Raw genomic sequence first — 23989 nt, forward strand, 5'->3', positions numbered from 1 at the left:
TATACTATATTACTACACATTATAGAGTTTATGGATAATAAGTATACCATGGCCCCATACTCGTGTTTGGAGTTAAAATTTAAAAAGTGAAAGCATGAAACCAGCAGGTGATGTGAGCCGTCACATGGACCAAATGATACAAGTGCATGGATGAAAACAACTTCAGACGTTTCCTGCAGATTTCTCACACTCAGCTCAGGCTGAGGCCGTCCGAGCTTCTAGAAGGCTCTTTAAGCCTTCTGCAGGAAATGTTTGACCAGAGCTTTCAACAAATGAGGAAACTGACCAACTACAATCCCAGGTGTATTGTAGCAACTGCTCATTTAGCTGAACTAGATCCAGGGGCAGCACCGTGGTGCAGTTGTTAGTAGGGCTGTGCGATATGACAAAAATCTCAGACATTTATCGTCCTGACAACGATATAAATCACAAAAATGTAACATTTTCTGTAAATTCTGTGAATCTCAGGCAGCTCGACTTGCGTTTAGTGTTTCCAGCTGCGCGTCATGTAGCTGGAGTCGAGTGTTTTAACCGATGCATGAAACGATACATTTTTAGACATAAGTTGTAACGGCGCCGTTTTCTCTCAAAATTTGAGTCTAAGCTTTATTTTTTAGCACCTGACGGCTCTTTTTTTGCTTCTCATCCGTAAACTCTCTGCATGCTCTTTCACGTGATTCAGTTTATTTTGAAAAGTCTCAAAAGGATCTTGAGCTTTATTGTGAAAGGTTTATGTGGAAAACAAACAAGCGGACAGCGGAGCCACGATGAAAAACAATGAAAAATATTGCTGTAAACAGTTTATTTTGCGACACCATGAAACAAACGATAGACGCTTTTATATCGTCATCGATATATATGGTTATATCGAACAGCTAGTTGTTAGCACTGTGTGCAGAGTGTGAGGTTAACTGATTATTCTAAATTGTGAATAGGTGTGATTGTGAGTGTGAACGGCTGTCTGCCTGTAAGTGTTAGCTCTGCGACCGAGTGGCGGCCTGTGCAGGGTGTAATTTTGTAATGTACCATATCAGGTCATGAAAAAAGGCAAATGGAAAATGTGTTTCTCTTTGATATTATTTGACAAAACATACATTACACACTTTACAAAAGGTTGATTCTGTTCATCAACCTTTTGATAACATGTGGCTTCTGCAGAGATCCAGTAGGCTGGTCATCTACAGTTAGGTCCATAACTTGTTGGACAAAGACATCATTTTTTTGTAGTTTTCAAACCATATGTGACTGAAGTATTTCAGCTTTCATTTAAGGGGTTTTACAAACATGCATTAACTGAATTACAGCCACTTTCATGCAGAGATCTAAAATGAATTAGGTAGTTCAATGACAAGCAGTTTCATGACCATGCGAGGTTATTCCCTCATCAAATGTATCAGATATACAGTGCTGTGCATTTGCCACATCCCAGATCATCAAACAAATTTTATATTAGACAAAGACAAAGTAAATACAAAATGCAGTTTCCAAATGATGATTTAGGAGAAAGAAACTAAACCTACGTGGCCATAGCTATTCAAGTAATCCCCCCCCTCATGTCAAATCAGCAACTGACTGTGATGAATCCATTTTTATGGAAAGCTGAGTTTAACTGGATACTGTGTGACCTGATGAATCAAGGAGGATAAAAGATCTCAAAAAGTTGCACATCATGACACAAAATACACTCTAGAACAGATAAGAACCAAAGTCATTAACATGTATGAGTCTGGAAAACATGACTTTGCAAAGCTATTTTTAACACTTTGGGACAGCAGCAGTAAGGCAGAGAGGGGCGTCCATGGAGAGAATATTGAATTAACAGTTTATAGCTTCTCGCTGTAATTTTGAATAAGAGGCCCAAACACGATGAAGCTAATGTTAGCTTTATTAGGGTGAGCTGTGACGTGCACAGGGCTGTACTCTGCTCAGATTCAGACAAATGCTGCAGAAACCTGATCGAAATCTTGCAGAGCAGCTTTTCAGTTGATAACCAGAAGGATCCACAAACTGAAGGTGGATGCAGTAAATGCCTGACGGAGCGTCTCTCAGGAAGAAATGCTGCATTTGTTGATGTCCATGGGTTTTAGACTCCAGCTGGTCATTTTCTACAACAGATTTTCATCCAAGCATTAAAATAAAATTGTTAGTTTGTTGAATTAATGCATCTGAAAATGTATAAATGTTGTGCTTCCTTTGGTTTGTAAAAGTCTTACATTTAAGGCTGAAAGTCTGCACTTCAACACCCTGCTTCATGGAGGGAAAGTGGCACTGAGTGCTTTCATTTATCGTTCTCAGGTAGCTCGGTGTGGAAAGCTTTTTACTTCACTCCAAACTTCTACCCAGAAAACAAGACGGGATGTTTCCATACACATATCTGCTTTTGCACGCCGGAGCACGTTACCTTCCACGATCCTCCTCTGCTCTTCGATCTCTCAAAGGACCCATCAGAGAGCACACCGCTGACCCCAGACACTGAGCCTGCCTTTCACTTTGTCCTGGCCACAATGAAGGAAGCTGTGAAGATGCATCGGCGCTCACTGAAGCCAGTGGAGAACCAGTTAAGTCGCGCGAACCTGATGTGGAAGCCCTGGCTGCAGCCCTGCTGCTCCACAGTCACGCAGCTCTGTCAGTGCCAGCTGTACCAGTAAGCTTCTGTGGAGGCGGCACTGGAAGATCCTTGCTGCTGTTTAGAGTCACACTAATCTGAATATGGACACTTCATATGAACTTCTCAAATCCACGATTAAACCTTTGTTTTGTCAGGGCGCAGTCATCTGTTGCACTGATTTTATTTCACTTGATGTAGTAACAAAAGCCTCACATTCAGAGATCTAGTCAGCACACAGGTGGCAATTATAAAATACAATAGACTGGATAACAACAAAGCTGAGCGACTAACACAGTAAAGTTGTCAGCTGTCAAATCAGAAAATATATTATGAGACTTAGACCTCAATAAAAGTTCAGAGAATCGTCTTATACAAGTCTAAGAGCTACAGTACGAGCTGCAAAGGGGGGGTCATGAATGATTAACAAATGTTGTGATACCCACGATCTGATACTGATTTTCTGGTTTAGTTGAGGCAGCTGAGGTAAAGAAAATCAGTCTTGGTTGAACTAATTTCCAGAGAATATGGTGACCATCCGTGAGCTGAGCAACAGTTTGGACTTTAAACACAAAGTCAGCTAGATTTCAAAAGTCTAGTGTGGTCTGACATGTTTGTATACAGTTCAATTCAGTTTTATTTATACAGCACCAAATCACAACAACATTTGTCTCAAGACGCTTTATACTGTAAGGTCGACCCTACAATAACAAAAACGAAACAGAACAAAACCCCAACAATCAGATGACCCCCTATGAGCAGCACTTTGGCGACAGTGAGAAGGTAAAACTCCCTTTTAACAGGAAGAAAGAACCAGGCTCAGGGAGGGGCGGGGCCATCTGCTGTGATTGGTTGGGGTGAGAGAAGGAAGACAGGATAAAGACATGCTGTGGAAGAGAGACAGAGATTAATAATAACTAATAATTGAATGCAGAGTATGAACATGATGTCAACTGTGACTGAAGTAGAAACTCCCAGTGCATCATGGGAATCCCCCGGCAGCCTACACCTATTGCAGCATAACTAAGGGAGGATTCAGGGTCACCTGGTCCAGCCCTAACTATATGCTTTAGCAAAAAGGAAAGTTTGAAGCCTAATCTTGAAAGTAGAGATAGTGTCTGTCTCCTGAATCCAAACTGGAAGCTGGTTCCACAGAAGAGGGGCCTGAAAACTGAAGGCTCTGCCTCCCATTCTACTTTTAAATACTCTAGGAACAACAAGTAGGCCTGCAGAGCGAGAGCGAAGTGCTCTAATAGGGTGATATGGTACTACAAGGTCATTAAGATAAGATGGGGCCTGATTATTTAAGACCTTGTATGTGAGGAGCAGGATTTTGAATTCTGGATTTAATAGGAAGCCAAAACAGGAGAAATATGCTCTCTCTTTCTAGTCCCTGTCAGGACTCTTGCTGCAGCCTTTTGGATTAGCTGAAGGCTTTTCAGTGAGTTTTTTGGACATCCTGATAATAATGAATTACAGTCGTCCAGCCTGGAAGTAATAAATGCATGAACTAGTTTTTCAGAGTCTCTCTGAGACAGGATATTTCTAACTTTAAAGATGTTGCGCAAATGGAAGAACGCAGTCTTACATATTTGTTTAATATGTGCGTTGAAGGACATGTCTTGGTCAAAAATGACTCCAAGGTTCCTCACAGCATTACTGGAGGCCAAGGTAATGCCATCCAGAGTAAGAATCTGGTTAGATACCATATTTCTAAGATTTTCAGGGCCGAGTACAATAACCTCAGTTTTATCTGAATTAAGAAGCAGAAAGTTAGCGGCCATCCAGGTCTTTATGTCTTTAAGACATTCCTGCAGTTTAACTCATTGGTGTGTGTTATCTGGCTTCATAGACAGATAGAGCTGGGTGTCATCTGCATAGCAGTGAAAATGTATGCTATGTCTTCTGATGATACTGCCTAAGGGAAGCATGTATAATGTAAACAGAATTGGTCCTAGCACTGAACCCTGTGGAACTCCATAATTAACCTCAGTGTGTGAAGAGTAGGAGTGCAACGATACACAAAATTCACGGTTCGGTTCGGTTCGATACTTTGGTGTCACGGTTCGATATTTTTTCGATACAAAAAAATGTTCATGCATTTTTAACTTGTCATTTATTAAAATTATAAATATATATTTTAACTCAAAAGTACAGTTTTTAAATTTAACCCTAACCCTTGTGCGTGTTTTTTATTTTGACAGCGAATGCGCACCTGCGGACCACTTATGTGCAGCCCTGGTTATTTAGCTCATCATATCGCAGCCACAGAAATTCTTTTGTCCATGAAACCATAAAGCTGCACTTTCTTTTTGCCTTATAGTCTGATTTGTCATAACTTCTCCGTTTTGTGGTAAGCTTTTCTTTGGCTGTCACTTCTTCACCCTGACCTGTCTTATTTGGCTCAGCAGAACTGAAATGCTTTTACACGCTCACTCACATAAGCTCAGCGATTCTCTGCGCGATCAACCTCTCACATGTGTAAGCTGCGGGAGATTTCACTTGTCATGTTTGCATAGTAAGCTAACGATTAATAAGACGATGTCAGAGGAATTGGTGCACAAATTATCATCACTCACAGATCAGTGCTGTCGCTCTCTATACACAGTTCGCACGATTGCAAAGTGAAAGCAAAAAAACAAGCGCAAATTCAAACGCGACTTCAATATGTCACATATTGACAGTGGCTCACCGATGCCAATGACATAATTACCCAGCTACATTTCTGAAAGAATGCAAAAGCATTGACATATATTTTTCCTACAATAGCCCGACGGGCAGGGAAGAGAAAGATTTTGGTAGCCCGACTGAAAAAAATCGCTAGCTCCAGGACGTCAGGCTAGCGATATTGCGAGCCCTGTATCTGATTGAGGAATCACTCATCTTTGGAAAAGAGAGTTTATTACAGAGAAATGGCTCTTTCCAAAATAAAAGCTATACTATCCGCTTCTTCTGGGCTATATTCTCAGCAGCATAAGGAGAATCATGTGCTAACAGCTGTCTAAATGACTCGGCTAAAGTTAGTAGCATGCTTGCTTTTTTTGTCTGCTTCCACTTGTCTTTGCACTAGGATGATGTCGGCGTAAATGTGCAGTCATATTCGTTGTGTTCCCACTAGTGCTTTCAGGTTAATCTCGTTGAAATGACCTTAACGCCACAACACGGCAAATCTCCGTTAACGAGCTACCGCCGATCGCTCCGTGCATGGGGCTAGACGGCCAACACGTTAACGAGCTAACTGCGCTAACACACTAGTTCACACCAATGTAATTGAGCATTGCATGGCACATCCAACATACTGTTTTACTTTAGTCCATGACTCGCTTACCTTCAGGGTCATACGTCACATGAAAACCAAAATAATTCCAAACGCCAGATCTGAATGAGGTTCAATTTGCCTGTTGCAAGTAGAGCTTAACTTCTGTCTCGCTAGCTTGCCCTGCGCTCTTCCTTCTGACTATGCTGTCTGTGTTGAGCGCTCAGTGGATCTGCGCTCGACAGTGCAGCCTAGGCGGAGTAGTCGAACACAGATTCACTGAGCGCTCAACACAGACAGCATCGTCAGAAGGAAAATTGATAAAATAAATTACAAATGTTGTATTGTTCGATACATATGCGTACCGAACCGAAAGCACTGTATCGAACGGTTCAATATCGATACGAATATCGTTGCACCCCTAGTGAAGAGGACTCTCCATTTACATGAACAAACTGGAGTCTATTAGATAGATATGATACAAACCACTGCAGTGCAGTACCTGTAATACCTACAGCATGTTCTAATCGCTCTAATAGGATATTATGGTCGACAGTATCGAATGCTGCACTAAGGTCTAGCAGGACAAGCACAGAGATGAGTCCACTGTCAGAGGCCATAAGAAGATCATTTGTAACCTTCACTAAAGCTGTTTCTGTGCTGTGATGAGCTCTGAAACCTGACTGAAACTCTTCAAATAAACCATTCCTCTGCAGATGATCTGTTAGCTGTTTGACAACCACTCTTTCAAGGATGTTTGATATGAAAGGAAGGTTGGAGATTGGCCTATAATTAGCTAAGACTGCTGGGTCTAGAGATGCTTTTTGAGTAAAGGTTTAACTACAGCCAGCTTGAAGGCCTGTGGTACATAGCTGATTATTAGAGATAGGTTGATCATATTTAAGATCGAAGCATTAATTAATGGCAGGACTTCTTTGAGCAGTTTTGTAGGAATGGGGTCTAAAAGACACGTTGATGGTTTGGAGGAAGTAATTATTGAAGTTAACTCAGAAAGATCAATTAGAGAAAAAGAGTCTAACTTAACATCAATGGTACTAAGAGTAGCTGTAGATAATATTACATCTGCGGGATGATTACTGGTCATTTTTCCTCTAATGATTAAAATGTTATTTGTGAAGAAGTTCATGAAGTCATTACTAGTTAACGTTAAAGGGATGGTTGGCTCAACAGAGCTCTGACTATTTGTCAGCCTGGCTACAGTGCTGAAGAGAAACCTGTGGTTGTTCTTATTTTCTTCAATCAGTGATGAATAGTAAGATGTTCTGGCTTTGCGGAGGGCTTTCTTATAAAGCAGCAAACTATTTCTCCAGGCTAAATGATGATCCTCTAAATTTGTGACTCTCCAGCTTACGAGTCATCTGCTTTCAGGTGAGTGTTTGAAAGTTATACCTCTGATGTGAGAATTTCTTTTTCAGAGGAGCAGATTCGTATGTAGTAAAGAAGTGAAATTGTTAACAAGATAATCGACCTCTGTGGGATGGCATGAAACCTTTTGGAATCCAAGATAACGCTGACCTCAGCCAGGGGGACAGTGACAACCTTCAGCAGGACCAGGAAGAGAGCCATGTTGCTGCCGTTTGGGTTATTTTCCCAGAGAAGACCCATCTATAGCACCAGTTCACTGATGGTGTCAGTGGTGCTTTATAATTACAGTGAAAACTATAAATGTCTTGTGAGCAAGCACTCTACAATAGTGGGAAGGAAAAACACCCTTTTAACAGGAAGTAACCTGCAGCAGAACTATGCTCAGGGAGGGGCGGGGCTCCCGGGCCCCTGCAGCCAGTCTTACCTGAGCCCTTTTCCACACCCCACCACCCTGTGTTTAAGTCAGGACCTGCCCTAGCGTCTTTTTAACCATCAGTTACTGTGTGTGTGTGTGTTCCAGTTCAGGTTCAGTCACTGGAGCTCGAAATTCAAATAAACTTATTGGAACCACATTTAGATGTACGGCTGAAAAATATCATTTTGTGCAGCACCGTAACAGGTTCAAGCCTGACTTCTCTGAAAAGCTCCATGAACAGTGCGTCTGTGGCTGATGACAGTCGCAGGACCTCTGTGATCATATCTGGCACTGGTGGTAGTGGAGTGAGAGATCAGAGAACAGCAGTATCTATTCATTCCTCAGAGCTGAGGAAAAAAGTTAATTTGAACTCATCAATATCCAAAGAAATCAGCCTAAACTGCACAGAATGTGAGCGTGTGAACAAACAACCAATGAAAGCTTAGTCTGGGGCTGAGCATCGGGGCATGTGACCTGTAAATGTGTTCAGTGTGTTTCAGGCATAAAACCTGCCCACAGCGTGGAAAGAAAAGCGTCTGGACTTCTTTGAGTTGCTTGAAGACGTTTCACCTCTCATCCGAGAAGCTTCTTCAGTTCTAGTTATTGTCTGAGTGTGTTGCTGGGTCTGAAGTACCCGGCCCTCGAGGCCTGGAGTGTGACGCCCCTGGCCACACTCCAGGCCTCGAGGGCCGGTGCCCTGCAGGTTTTAGACGTGTCCTTGATCCAACACAGCTGATTCAAATGGTTAAATGACCTCCTCATCATGTCCTGAAGTTCTCCAGAGGCCTGGTAATGAACTAATCATTTGGTCAAGGTGTGCTGACCCAGGGTGACACCTAAAACCTGCAGGACACCGGCCCTCGAGGCCTGGAGTTCGACAGCCCTGTTGTAGTTGGATACACTGTCTGAATGTGCCTGCAAAAAATAAAATAAAATCAACCCTCAGCATCGCTAACAGACCTGTAGCCTGGTGTGTTTCAGCAGTGACGTGAGCTCTTTGCTTTGAGGGAACGTGGACAGGCTGACTATGATGAGGACTGCAGACTGTAAGTCACATCAGAGCTCGTGATAACAGACTGTCTGTTGAGAACACAGGGATATCACGCATCCTGATTCGCCCTCAGTTTAGGCCATATACTTTAATACATGTCACGCTCCTTCATGCTCAGATAGTACAGTGTAGAAAACAATCAGGAAATAGCCGTTATGTTTTGCTTATTTCTTCAGCGTGCAGGCGAGGGTAACAAAGAAATCTTTGCAGCTTGTGGAGTTGTTTATTAGCCTGTGCAAAGGTACCAATCATATCTGCCGAATGGATCTCCCAGCAGCCCCGGGGCACAGCGGGAGCTTCTACTGCAGTATTGTGGTTACAGCCCAGAATCCCATTTCCCCAAATAACTGTGGACAGAACAGCACAAAGGGCACGGATGTTCCTGGATTGCATAAATACTAGACCTCCATCCTCTTTGGGCCTTTGTAGAATCAGTTTCCACTGCATTCGTTTAGGACCAGAGGACAGTGCAGCTCGCAGATGAAAAACTTCCAGGAGCTGAAAAGCATTCTCTGCTTTCCAGTGGATCTGAACGGCTTATCACACAAATAACACATTGCAGGTGTGAACAACAGCTTTTCAGTCCCATACACTGAAGTCAACAGCTGAATGATTACACTAACAAATGAGCTCCTTCAGCTGGCCTCCGTCCACACAGCAGTCCCCTACTGTAGTTCATTACGAGACTCAACATTAGGGAGAAAAACATAAGCCGGGGTTTCTTTGCCGCAGGCGCAAGCTTTAAATGAGCCTTATTACCACAAGCAGCAGGTGAGCTTACATAATAACACAATACGCACAAGTGAGATATGTGTGTGTGTGTGTGTGTGTGTCGAAATCAAATTTAGATGTTACAAGTTTAAAATGCAAAACAATCCTGAATCGTTTCAGTAAGAACTCAAACACAAACTCAAGCCTGTCCTGGTGACTCAGGTCATGTTTGTCTGTTGACATTAGTGTTGAAGACTTTGTTGTTAAAGGTAAGAATAAAAGTTGACTGATTACAGCAGACAGTAGGATGACCTCTGTGTTTGCAGCAGATCTTCACAGATCTCTGTTACTAATAATGTTTAACTGACGATACAACATTCAGGTTCTGTACTATTCAGGACTGTTCATGATGCACATCCCTGGGTGGACTTCTGCACGTCATAAATCAGCTACATAAACTGACTTGAACTGAATTCATGATGATCATTGGTGGATTTTCCCTGCACATGTTTGCCAGTCGTCTTTGTCGTGAGTCTGTTGAATATTTCAGAAAAAAGGGGCCGCACAAAAGCAACTATTTTATCTTAATAGATCAATTTTTAAACTTTTTGAAAAATAAAGTAAAAGTCTTTTTCACTTAGTTACATCTGAACAGTTTTGCTAAATCTTGGAACCCATGAGGCTGTGGGTCTATAGCTTTGCTCTTTTACTTTCTCCTTTCTCTCTTTAAAACTTTAAGACACAGAGGAACAGAGCCTTTTACTCCACTGGTTGTACTTTGTGTGTTTATTTAACTTTTTTCTCATGATTTCCATTTACTTACATTAGAAACAAATGAGATTAGGCCACATTCACTCATCATAGTGTGAATGTGGGGGCATAGTGTTTGTTTAAGGTTTGAATGGCCCAGGGGAAGAAGCTGTTAGTTTGTCTGGAGATGTGGGTCGGTGCCTCAGAGACACAAACAGGTGGTGGGTCAGGTGCAAGGGGCTCACCTTTGATGGTCCTGGTTTTTCTGAGACAGGAGGATCTGGCGATGGCCTCCAGGGGTGGCCGAGGGCAGCCAATTATTTTTGGGGCGGTATTAATTACCCGTTGAGCAGCCTTCCTGTTCTCAATAGTGCCCACTGTGTACCAAACACCCAGGCAGTAGGAGAGCATGCTCTCTCTCTAATGAGAGTGGAGCGGACCTGTCTGTGCCTCATGAAGTCCATTATGAGTTCTTTTAAGGACGTTCAGCTTCCGGTTATGAGCACAAGCGGGACAAGTTCTCTCCACCCTGTCCGCTGTCTCATCTCAACAGAGAAGAGTCCAATTATAGTGGTGTCATAGGCATACTTGATAAAGACGTTGGTTGGATGGGTTGGTGTACAGTCATATGTGTACAGGGCATACAGCAGGGGGCTGAGAACGCAGCCCTGAGGGGATCCGGTGCTGAGTGACAGTGGGGGGAGAGGTGGGGCCGAGTTGGACTGATTTAGACCGGTTTGCAAGAAAAACTTTGATCCAGGAGGATCACGGAGGATCTGAAGGTGGTCCAATTTGGCTGTGAGGATTTCTGGTATTATGGTGTTGAACGCTGAGCTGTAATCCATAATAAGCATCCTCATGTAGCTCTTCCTGCTCTCCAGATAGCTCAACTCTCTGTGAGGGGTGATGGTGGTGGCATTCTCTGTGGATCGATTTGGTCTGTACGCAAACTGGTGGGGGTCGAGGGACGGGGGGTAGACAGTCTCTGATGTGCAGAGACACTATGTGCTCGAAACACTTCATGATTACAGACATGAGGGCTATAGGCCTGTAGTCATTGAGGCTGTCTATGCCAGTTCAGTCTTTCTTGGGGATGGGAAATGGTAATTCATTAGGTAGTAGAATATGGGGGCAGAAAAGAATAAATATCACTGATCACAGAGAGACAGACAGAAAAAAATACTCTCACTTCTACATATAACCCCTAATTTAGACCCTTCAATCAACTTAACCTTTCTGTCTGTGTACTGTGAGGGAAACAGGAGAAACCTCAGAAAACTCATGCAAATGCAGACCGCTTCACTGGTATGCAATGATCACACTAGAATACCTGCAAGATTGGTACAAACATCAATAAAACTAGCATTAATCAAATAACTAAAAACATATAGTGTCACAGTAGAATTTGAGTTGTAAAGGAAAGCATCTTTAAGAACAAAGTCAAAGGTGACAACAGGAGAGTACAACAACAGGGCCATTTGAATTGTATTTGAAATTGTGCAGAGTTCCTATTGGTAAGCTGGATGTTGAGGTGTGTGTAGGTGGCACTGATCACATAGCTGGTTGCTATAAAAGCAGGGTGATTGCTGTTCAGCAGCCACGGATCACATCATAAACTGACTGACAGCAAATACAATCTCTGAAAACTGATCTGTGTGGCTTGTTGTCCAAACAGGAGCAGATATGGGGAAAAGCAACTTTGAACTGGCACTTTGCCTCGTACTAACGGCTGCCTGTGGCTTAAAAGGAAACATTGAGTGTGACACACACATTTTTATTGGGAAAAGGAACTGGACACAAGCAAGACTATTCTGCCAGACACATTATGTTGACTTGGCTACTTTGGAGATGATAAATATGAAAGTTATTATACCATTTTTGGTCCAAAGGAATATCCCAAACACTTGGATTGGTCTACTCAGAGATCCTGAAGATGACTCATTCTGGAAGTCTATAAATCTAAGGTCAGTGTCAATTTTGAAATGACCTTTATGTCAATATCCATGTCTGTTTATGCTGATTTTGAGATGATTGTTGTGTTGATTTCAGAACAGGTGAAGGTGTCTCAGGTGATGACCTCTCACATACCAGCAAATGGGCCTCTGCACAGCAGGACTACTGTGCAGTTGTAGGAGATGACCTCATGTGGTACAGTGCACAATGTTCAAGTATCAATAATGTCTACTGTTCCCGAGGTGATGTAATCCAGTATCACATTGTTATGCTCGGTTGGTATGATGCTGTAAAGTGCTGTATGGAAAACTATGGTTACCTAGCCACTGTCACCCAGGTAAACTCAGGTGATGTTGACAAACGGGGCTGGATTGGACTGTATCGAGTGGGAGGCAAGACCTGGAACTGGACGGGTAGTTTAGCATCTAGCTACAGAAACTGGGCACCAGGACAGCCACTCACTGCAGACTGTGGCTCTTTGCATGCTTTTATCGGAGGCTGGGTAGGCTATGCTTGCTCTGAAAAGTTTAACCCTTTTTGTTTTGTTGACAACCTGGTGGTGGTGAATGAGAACAAGACATGGGAGGACGCCTTGATTCACTGCAGAGAGATGAAAGCATCATGTGCTGGTTGTACATACGACCTCCTGAGCCTGACCGATGTCTCTCAGTACAACTATGTCAGAGACAGGATCTACAGAGCAACCACTGATGAGGTTTGAGTTTATTAGTTTTGAATTATAGATGTTCTTCTAAATGCATCACTTGTTCATAGATTCTGCATTAAACACCAGAGGAGTTCACGTTCAAGTGGCTTTACTCTTTCTACTAGTTCAGTGCTTTAAGGCAGGCTGTGCTGTGGAGATGTCCTTTCATGTCCAATGTGTTGAAAATGTATACTCTAGAAAAGAAGTGCGTGTAAAATATATATATATATATATTTTATTTTATTTTATTTTTTTTAAAAAAGGATCAATATTCATTTCAGAAAAAGCTTCACTAAAGCCTTAGTAATCAGCATTTGTGTCTGGCTTAATTTGCAAATATAAATCTTTTTGTCAGTAATTGATTGATTTGCCAGTTTATTTGCATTTTTCAGCTTTCTCAGAAAACTACCAACACTTCCACAGCCAGGAGTGACTCTCCCAGTTTTGTCCTGTATTTCTCAGGTTTGGATTGGCTTGCGCTTCCTGGGAGGAAAATGGTTTTGGAGACAAACCAGGTCCCAAAGATATGCTGCCGGACTGTCCGTCCAACTGGGAACACTGTGGGACAAACAGCACGTGGATGATCAGGGACTGCGCAGACAGAAGAAACTTTGTCTGCATTCAAGTAAACCCTCAGTGAATGAAACTGGCAGCTTAACATCAAATGCTACAATAATGCTTGTTCTATCAGTTCTTTAGCATATATTTAATTATTGTACACCTCTAAGTTTGATTCTAATATTATTAATCCTTTCATTTTATGCAATATAACTGTAACAATCTCTGAAAACAATGGTGTACTCTGAGGTTGTAGATACTTTGAAATGAAAAGTGCAGGTGATGTTTCACTTGTTGTGTTTAAACCTCTGCATCCAGCATATAAATTGTTTTGGTTTGCCTTGCTTTTCATTTATAATTAATTTTTCATTAACATGAAATCATGACTTACTGCTGCTACAGTGATACAGGCTCCTATAATGTTGGCTCTGTTAAGGTTATTGTAAAATATTTCAATTCAACAACCATCTCAAACAACTCTAGCTCTCAAAACGTAAGAATATTATTTAGGTTTTTTTTAAAATACTCAGTCTATACCAAAATATTTCTTGTTTGCTGAAGACAGATTGCATCATTTTGATGTTTTAAGCAATTAAATAACATATTAAGAGAAGTATAACTGACCACCTGGGCTCTAGTGGTGGGAAGGGTCTTTGCGAGCCTCCATTAAAGCAAAATCGCACCAGAAAAGAAAAAGAAAGGGAGGGAAGAAATGTCAGGGAAGTCTGCTGTGTGGAGAGAAAAGCAGAGCAGAGCAGCTACAGGTTAAAATATATCATATAACATTTAGAAAAATTTAATCTAATGCAATTTAACATTCTGTTTTTAGGTTGACTCTACTTTAGAATTACAGTTTCATGAATATGAACTATATCTAAAAGTTTGGACAATCATTTAAGCTTTCATAATAATCAATAAAAAATGTAATTACATTATTAACCATTATTATAAGTTTCATTAAGTTATAACTGGTGAAAAACTACCCGAGGTTGGCAATGTCCCAAGATAGGGCTTGCACTTCTCACCACTGAAATCCAATAGGCCAGATAATTTAGTTTTAAAGATCTAATTAGTGATTTTGCTAAAAAGAAAATGTGCCAAGTGGTATGTTACTGAGGAATAAACTCCATCATCATCTATACATTATCATTATTGATTTATTATATTATTATTTGCATTTATTATATTATGATTTTTTAAGATTTCTTAACACTTACGATTTTTTTGGCCTTCATGTTTTGAACCATTACACTGTAAATTAGGAAATCTGATGCTTTGTGTCCGTTACTGCAAATAAAACATGGCTCCAATGAATTGTTCAGTTGTCTTTATCGTAAGCAGTTTCTAAATGTGAGCCTTACAAAGCTAGGATTGCCTTTTGACGCCCTTTTATGCAATAAATGAAACAAAGTAGATTTATTTACTTATATTAAAATCAATCATTCACGAGGGAGATGGGTTAAGAAAGGAAGCAGGGCCACAGATTATTTATACATACAGTCCATAGTTTTGCGCTAAAGGCCCCCGGAACCAATTGTTAGGTTCCTACAGTAAGTAGAGCATTGTCGGATGCATTCCGAGGTGGAGCTAAGCTTACTTCCGTTTGTCATTCAGCTAGAGAGCTGCTGGATACATGGTGTGTCGCTTGTCAGGTATTTAAAACGCAGTAACGTTCTCCTTTTCTCTTTAAAAAGTCTTGATACGTCAAAACAAGGAAAGAAATGAGATTCGTAATCACAACATAGGAAAAGAAGGTGCCGGAGGGTTTGTTACCTGGATGTCGCGGTGTGTCCGCACAGGGTGTGCGGGATGTAGCTTAGCCAGCTAATGCACTGGTTATTCATTTCCTTTAGGACCCTACACTACTCTGTAGCTCTGCTAATATTCATATAAAATACACAAGCTAAACGACTCACTCAGAGACGGCAGACTGTCTTTGAATTTTTAACATTTTAAATTCCCGCGATCAGTGCAGTGTCATCAGTGAGGAGTTGATATTAAAATACTTTTACAGTAAAGAAGTAAACGCTGGCTAAGGTTTAAATGGTGCTGAATGAACCAAAAACCCAGTGACGGTAAATACAGCAGATATTATTAAACTGTAACTGATAGTAATTCAAACCCGTAAGTGAGCTATTTCGAACTTTTTGTCTGCTGCGGGAGTGAGCAGCTTTTCTGTTTTAAATCACTATAGTATCATATATAATTAAAGAGATGTTTTCTCTTGTTTTCTAACACAGTAAGTGGTTTTACTGACTTAAACTAATGCAATTGTTTCCCCCAGTCTTTGATCATTCTCTCTCTTTCTCTCTCTGCAGGAAGCTGCATTTTGTGACGAGACATCATGACACTTTTTCACTTTGGGAACTGCTTTGCTCTGGCCTATTTTCCGTACTTTATAACCTACAAGTGCAGCGGCCTGTAAGTGTCTGTGTGAATCAGTCAGTAATGCTTGACGGTACAAGATTTAAATGCAGTTACAAGTAACACACTCATACATGGGCTCACATAGACCCTTCTTTCACATTCTTCTTCTTCTTTGTGGTAACATATGTTGCCAGACTGGGAAGTGTCTGCTAATAATCTTCTTAGAAATGTTCGAGCTTTTGGAGAGGGTCCACATAATCCTCTTAGACCTGCATAGTGTGCATAGTACGTTCATTAAAGGCATAATGTAAACCCTTTCTCTCACCATTACTGCATGGATATATTAAAGCTCTGTTCATCTAATTCAGGCATGTCAAATTCATTTTAAATGATGTGCTATATTCAGCCCACGTTGATTTTAAGCAGGCTGGACCAGTGAAAGTACATAATGAATATGTAAAATTACAGAATAATTTCTATTAGTTGATTGCCAAGACTAATTATAAAAAATATAAGTTTCATTAATTTACAGAAGTTTTTTATTTTTAAAACTGTGGCCTCATTGTTTGTTTGGTTTTTTAAACATAATATAATAGATGGTGGAAAAACAGAAACCTTTGTCTATTAATTGTTTGTCAATTAATTTCGGGGTGTCAAACATATGGTGCGAGGGCCAGATGCAAGTTGACACAGTAAATGTAAATGGACTGGTTCTTATATAGCGTAAATGAACAAAAACTTTGTCTTTTAGAATTACAGGGTATTCTAGGCTATGAGCTACTATTACATTTTCTGTACAATTATGCATTTATTCCTTAATTTAAGCACTTTAAAAGAAATATTAAGCTATTTAAGAGGTTAAATGCACAAAGGGAGGTTTCACTGGTCCAACCCACTTAAGATGCAAGTGAGCTGTATAATACCATTCATACTATACAAATTACTTTTGTATAGTATGAATGGTAAGCTGTTTTTTTATTGATATGGAAAGCTGTTAAATGTATGAAAATGCATAATAATAAGTTCATAATCTAAGCTGTTCAGTGGGCTCAATTGGAGTTTTTTTGCTGGGGCTATTCTGGCCCCGGGCCTTATGTTTGACCCTCTTGAACAAATGTTCTCTGTTTAGCTCGGAGTACAATGCCTTCTGGAGATGTGTCCAAGCTGGAGCAACGTACCTGTTTGTCCAACTTTGTAAGGTGAGACATTTTTTGTGGTTATGAAAATGGATCATATTTTTTTGAGGCAGGAAAAAAAGCACAAAGTTAACATAAGTAAGTTTGGGTTTCAGATGCTGTTTCTAGCCACATTTTTTCCCACGTGGGAGGGAGGAGTAGGAGCGTATGACTTTGTAGGGGTGAGTGTTTAATGACAGTAACAACACCAAAAAGGAAGATAATCGTTCTTGTCATGTGTATATCATTAGAGAAAGGAAAGCATACAGAATACCAGCTTTAGCATTAGGCTGTAATGTTCTTGTTTGCGTTTCAGGAATTCATGAAAGCCACAGTGGACCTGGCAGACCTTTTAGGCCTCCATCTCGTTATGTCTCGCAACGCTGGCAAAGGAGAATACAAGATCATGGTGGCTGCCATGGGCTGGGCAACAGCAGAGCTCGTGATGTCGAGGTTAGCACTAACGTCTCATTTTATCAAAATGTGCTACACATCTACACAACAGGGGCTCATTCTGCATGTACGATCACACGATTAAAGTGCTGTCACAGTGAAGTTTGCATAAGCTCAAACAAGCTCAGGAGACGTTTTCTGTAGCATAAGCAGCATTACGTGAGGACCTGAAACCGTGTTGCTTAACCATGGCTGTGCCGTTCTTGTGAGAGGAACTGGTTTTAATCGAGCCAGTGATAACGGGAGGATTTAAGGGGAAGGAAAATAGCTCAGTCATTAAAATCCCTTTGCCTGCTCATTTCTTTTAGAAAGATGTCACTTAAATAAATGATATGAAATGCATTCACTGCCCACAGTATATGACACCATTTCACCATGACACCAGCCATTTCTGCTGCCTTGTTTTTAAGTCAGACAACAGTTAAAAAAAAAATCCTACATAACATTTAAGTAATATTTAAAGCTGATAACTTTAAATATTACTTAAATCCGTAACCTGTTTTATATTGTTTTTTTTTTATAGTATTTCATTTTTAAATTTTACTTTGTGGCCACATGTCTGTGAAAGGCTCTTTATAAATAAATGTTATTTACCTTGAATATTAACGGAGTACATAAGAAAACATGTAAATGATAACTTAATTAACATGATGGACACAGAAGTTGCAACAGTTAATGAATATCTTACTGCAGCATGCTTTTTGATTATTAGTTTCCTGTTACTTTTCCCTCACTACAAAGTAAAAGAAAAATATCCAAGACAACTGTTCCTATTAAAAGCGGAACAAACATACCTGTTTCTTCTCTTATCGATAATTTTCAATTTTAAGTTTCTCACAGACTTCTAAAATATTTACTTTTGTCTTTATGACAGGTGGCCTATTTAAGTTTATTAAGAACTGTATATATGTAAAATCATATTATATAATCACCGAGTGAAACATGAAAAACAGGTCCCATAACTCACTATCCTGCTTTTCAGGTGTCTTCCCCTGTGGGTCGGAGCCAGAGGGATTGAGTTTGATTGGAAATACATCCAGATGAGCTTTGACTCAAACATTAGTTTGGTGAGTGACTGCTGCTCTTCTCCCTTTTTAATATTTTCACACTAGTGACTCATCTTGTTTGTAGCGGTTTTACAGAAACATCACAGTAGAAACAATTTGGTCTTTGCATGTTCAGAGAAATTTGAAGTTTAAACGACTTCATTCCTGCGTTTCTTTTCTCTGTTATAATTGGCATTATCGTCATTGTTGTAATATGAGTGATTTTATTCTGGTACATTATTAAGGTACATTACATTGCTACGGCATCAGTGGTATGGATGTTTACACGATACGACCTTCCAAAGAGCTTCAGGCTGCCTGTGACTGTGCTGCTGGCTCTCTGTGTCTATAAGGCCTTCTTAATGGAGTAAGTCTTGGATGTTTCATATTTCATGTTACCATTCTTATATTATATAGGCTTACACAATATAAGAATTATTGTATTTTTACCACATTAAAGTCATTTTTTACCTACAATAATATATTTAACATTTATCTGCCCTGTGTGGGTGTAGCAAGCATATTACTGTATGTACAGTAATATGTTGTATCCTGGACTAACATTGTTATGAAGATGTAGGAACAGCACCGACAGAAGGATATCAGATCACACTTGCAACAATTTGAGTAACTTGAATAACTCGAATACAAAAAAATCCCTGATGCAAATTTTTTGCTTCGGTACTTCATTTAATGCAACAGAGATTGTCTGGGGTACCTGGATGTCCATCATGTGCATGCACAGAGGTACCAACAGACTGTTTCTGTTGTGGTACCTCTGTGCATGCAGGTACTACAAAGTTACATGTGCAACCTGGGTGCAGGGGAAGAGCAGCAGCCAGCAGTCGTCTCCTTTTCATTGTTTCACCTTTAAGCGCATACTGTGTATGTTGTTACCATTAGCTAGCTGCAGTGCTTACCACCTGTGCCAGTAGCCGCGATCCTTCAGTTGGAGCTCATTTTTTCTCTCCCAGAGGCTTCATAGATCACAACTCTCTGCACTCTGTTACTCAGAGTCGTGACAAAATGACAGGAGACGCAGTTGGGTGCAGTGACTGTCCAGGTGTTTCACATTGCCTGCAGCAGTTATCCAGAATGCATAGAACCCTAGTTATATTTGTAACTCTGATTTTACATCAAAGCCAAACGTCCAACTTAGGTGGGAGTGCATTAGTCCACCAGTGATGCTCCAACAATATAAATCTAGGAGGTGTAGGATTCATGAAAGGCATCAGCACAAAGCCTGTAATATTTATCAATTTTAAAAATTATTACAAATAATGTTCGTAAAATCATAAAATAAAAAGTCTGTAAAAAATACCTGAAATAGCTTTTAGGAAAAAATATTTTTGACTCGATAAACTGTTGCTTTATTGTTTGAAATTAGTTTTTGGGATTGATCTGCTGTTGAGTTCATGGGATTCATATACCGTACTTTCTGGACCATAAGCCGCTACTTTTTCCCTAGGTTTTGAGCCATGAGGCTTATACAAAGGTGCGGCTATTCTGTGGATTTTTCTTCCACCACTAGGGGGACTCTAACCAGAATTAGAATAAAAAACAAGATAGATGAAAAATCAATGCAAAGAAGAATACACTACTTTTTCTTTAGCAGATAGAACACGCACAACAAATTACCAACTGGTAATTATTTTCAAATCCTCGCCCCTTCATCATGGAAACCACACGAAGAAGTTCGTATGATGCAAGTTTTAAGTTGAAGGCCATCGATCTTTCTATCCAGGAGGGAAACCGCGCTGCTGCATGCAAGCTTAGCGTCAATGAGTCTATGGTGAGACGTTGGAGGCGGCAGCGGGAAGAGCTCATGCAATGCCAAAAGTCGAGAAAAGCTTTCAGAGGACATAAAAGCAGGTGGCCTGAACTTGAAAATGTCCTGGAGGAATGGGTGAACACACTGAGAGCAGGTGGCCGAGGTGTATCCACTGTACAGATCCGACTGAAAGCCAAAACAATCGCCCGCGAAATGAATATTAAAGATTTCAAAGGTGGGCCGTCATGGTGTTTCAGATTTATGAAACGTAAAAACCTGTCCGTCAGGGCACGGACCACTCTCTGTCAGCAACTCCCCCCTGACTATCAGGAAAAAGTTGAAAACTTCCACAAATTCGTTGAAAAAAAGATACAAGAAAACTCCATCGGACCAGACGATATAATCAATATGGATGAAGTACCTTTAACATTTGATCTGCCTCTGACCAGGACCGTTAACAAGACAGGTGCATCATCCGTGTTGTTGAAAACAACAGGCCATGAGAGGACGCACTTCACCTGCGTTCTGGCATGCACGGCATCCGGACAAAAACTTCCACCAATGGTGATTTTTAAGCGCATAACTATGCCGAAAGAACAACTCCCGAAAGGCATAGTGGTCAAAGTTAACACCAAAGGGTGGATGATAGAAGGTCTAATGAAGGAATGGTTAACGGAGTGCTATGGGAAGCGCCCGGGAGGATTTTTTTCACCAGAAAAAAGCACTGCTTGTTTTGGATAGCATGAGGGCCCACATCACAGATTCTGTGAAAGCAGCGATCAAGAAAACAAACTCCATTCCAGCTGTGATTCCTGGAGGTACAACAAAGTTTTTGCAGCCACTTGACATCAGTGTAAATCGGGCATTTAAAGCTGCACTACGGGTTGAGTGGGAGACTTGGATGACAAGCGGTGAAAAGTCATTCACAAAAACTGGCCGCATGCGAAAAGCATCCTTTTCTGATGTCTGTCAGTGGATCCTAACAGCGCGGAGTGCTGTGAAAGAATCCACCATCACCAATGGGTTCCGAAAGGCTGGACTGCTGCGCGAAGAGAGTGGCGCACCTTCAGAGCCAACTTCACCGGAGGATGACAGTGACACGGAGAGCGAGACTGATGGAGACAGATGTGATGAAGCGCTTCTGAGCCTGTTCAACTCCGACACTGAAGAAGACTACTTCATGGGTTTCAGCGAAGATGATTAAAGTGACATGTGGTTTCAAATACAGGAAAAATGGAGGTAAATAAATAGCGGTTATTTTCTCTTGGTTCTGTTACGTTTTAATCAGCAAAGTTGCTGCCGTGTTAAAAGGCATTGTTCGGAAAGAATCTGTTCAGGTACATACTTGTACATTTGCACTACAAGATTGTTCTGTACATGCAGTAAATATCTATTTTTTCATCATAGATATCTGCGGCTTATAGCTGGGTGCGGCTTGTATATCTTTTTTTTTTTTTTTTTTTTTTTTTAAATAGAGCGGATGCGGCTTATATACAGGTGCGCTCTATTGTCCAGAAAGTACGGTAATAATGAGACATTTTTGAGAAAACAAAGCATGGAGTGGAGCTACACTCTCAAACTTATACATAGCTTCCTAAGTTTTCCATTAAAAAACAAAGTAAAACATATTTAGAAATATCTTTTCTTTTTTTAAAATTGGAGACATAATTACTAATAGAAATATGGTTCCGGAATCAAAATGATCTGTTTCCATAATTTTTACTGGTTAAAATAAGTGAAAAATTGTTGCAGTACAACTGCAGGATTTGTGGACTTAAATACACTTTAAATGAAGAGAAATTATTTAAAGATGTGGCAGCAGAAGATAAGATAAGCTAAGATAAAACTTTATTAATAATCCCTCGGGTGGGTTCCTCTGGGAAATTCGGTTTCCAAAAGCACAGCACCGACAAAAGTTACAGTTACAGAATATTATATTTTTATATATATATATATATATATATATATATATATATATATATATACATACATACACACACACACACACACACACACACACACACACACACACACACACATATATATAAATACAGAGACATATATAAATAAAATAGACGAAGGGGATAAATAGAATAAATAGGAATAAAGATAAAAATACAAGTGAATTGCACATTTCAAGTATTGAGAAAGCCTTTGTGAAGCACAAGATGGCAGTACAACACTGGACAAGTATATGACCTAATATTTTTATATATAAAGGACATAATTTGCAGGTAATTGGAAGAATTGCTAACTTGCATGTTGTGCACCATAAGTGCTAAATTCTCCAATGAATGACTTCACAGTTTGGCATCTTTAGAAACTCTTGCAAAGAAAAGTTTCTTGTTCTGTTGGTGTGAGTGGAGTGAGTAGAAAATGGGGTCAGAGTTTGAATAAATGTTTTGAATATACTAATTATCCCTCTGTGTGTTTGAGCAGTGTTGTTTTGCTCTTTTAATTTGAAACTTACACACATTTTCCCTGGTTTTGTCTTCAGGTTGTTCGTTCATGTCTTCCTGTTGGGCAGCTGGACAGTGTTGCTGGTGAAAGCCGTGCTGACTGGGGCCATCTCTCTGTGCTCACTTTTCCTCTTTGTCACTCTGGTTCACTCCAACTAAATAACCCTAACCCCCCACCGGGCCAAAGCCTTTGACAGTCTTTCTGGTCCTGATAGGACCGGGGTTGTCCTGAATCAGGAGCTGACACCACATCAGTCTTGCTGTCACCATACAACATTCAAGATGGCTGAAAAACTACAGTTGATATTGAGCAGAAGTTGGGCAGGTCTGCCTGGAACACTTACCAGTGCTCCCAGTTTATTGTGATGAACCCATTGTTAAAAACTGTGTGTGCTTTCAGTCCATCTGTTGAAGCTGCAGAGCTGCGGTGGTGACATCAGAAGGCTTCTGTAATACGATTGGCTTACCTAAGCTGTGTTGGTTTCATGGAAATGTGACTTTTATATCAAATGAATCAAGACTTAGTTAACAGCATATTTAGTTTTAAATGTTTTCCAGCATTAATGCTCAACGTAAGAAGTTTAATATATAACAAATAAATGACATCAGTAGTTTGTTTGCCCACATGTGTCTTTTTGTTTGTATAAAAGTAGTAAAAACATGCATTCTAGGACTTTTTTTTTTTCTAATTATTGAAAAGACTTGAGGTCTAAATAAAAAATCAGAAATGCCTTGTTGTAAAATTAATGACAGGTTCTGTGATTTTGACATGAATAAATGTCTTTGTATTCTTTCTCTCAACTGTCCTTTAACAATCAGCCTAATTTGTTTTTAATAAAGCACAGTTGCAGCTATCTCAAGAAAACAATCTAAGCATTGTTTCCTTGGTTTCTTTTGTATTCAAAGATTCACACTTTGGGCTTTGCAGGCATTAACCGATCATCTGGGGTTAAAAATCACTTTAGAGTAACTCTCATTTTCTGTTTTTCATCTTTTTAATTGAATTTGTTCATGACCAGCACGGTGGGTGCCGTGGTTACCACTTTTTGGGTTTGTTTTTTTTTAAAAATAGTTTTATTGAGAAAGAGGAATATACATTATTCGTTCACAGTTACAATACAAGCTGTTCCCCGCACACACGTTAAAAAAAAATACAGTTTTAAAAAATTCATTAAAAGGGGGGGGGGGTGATAAACTAAGCGACTGAGCGAGAGGGCGGGGCAGCTGCTGCCTGCGAGTGCGCTGTTGGAGAAACGGAGCCAGCCATACTAAGGAGAGCTTAAGTTTGACCAGGTACCAAAGCAAATCATTAGTACCGTACAAATAA

The 23989-nt window shown here is 40.3% G+C and overlaps 2 protein-coding genes across 3 annotated transcripts in view; both read left to right on the forward strand.

Annotated features, from left to right (window-relative positions):
* The window catches only part of LOC147318643 (steryl-sulfatase-like), a 44444-nt gene extending 32178 nt beyond the window's left edge, over positions 1 to 12266 (forward strand). The window contains exons 11-13 of one of the 2 annotated variants that reach the window (XM_086310689.1): positions 2296 to 2557; positions 12064 to 12138; positions 12229 to 12266. In XM_086310689.1, coding sequence (XP_086166815.1) covers positions 2296 to 2557; positions 12064 to 12138; positions 12229 to 12232 — 341 coding nt within the window. In that variant the 3' untranslated portion in view covers positions 12233 to 12266. Of the gene's footprint in view, positions 1 to 2295; positions 2770 to 12063; positions 12139 to 12228 lie in introns of those variants that run through there. The other variant, XM_086310688.1, reaches the window with a different exon arrangement.
* A 2654-nt stretch (positions 12267 to 14920) lies between these two features.
* tmem147 (transmembrane protein 147) lies at positions 14921 to 23530 on the forward strand. Its single transcript, XM_086310690.1, has 8 exons — positions 14921 to 15043; positions 15710 to 15812; positions 16888 to 16957; positions 17050 to 17115; positions 17250 to 17386; positions 18369 to 18453; positions 18678 to 18799; positions 22701 to 23530. Exons 2-8 carry the CDS (start codon positions 15736 to 15738, stop codon positions 22819 to 22821), a joined length of 678 nt encoding a protein of 225 aa, XP_086166816.1. The 5' UTR covers positions 14921 to 15043; positions 15710 to 15735; the 3' UTR covers positions 22822 to 23530.
* The last annotated feature ends 459 nt before the right edge of the window (positions 23531 to 23989 follow it).

Source organism: Aulonocara sp. 'chitande type north' Nkhata Bay, linkage group LG11 (assembly GCF_057382095.1).
Source record: "Aulonocara sp. 'chitande type north' Nkhata Bay isolate Kocher_YH1m ecotype deep benthic linkage group LG11, A_spYH_male_GT1.1, whole genome shotgun sequence".
Lineage (NCBI taxonomy): Eukaryota > Metazoa > Chordata > Actinopteri > Cichliformes > Cichlidae > Aulonocara > Aulonocara sp. 'chitande type north' Nkhata Bay.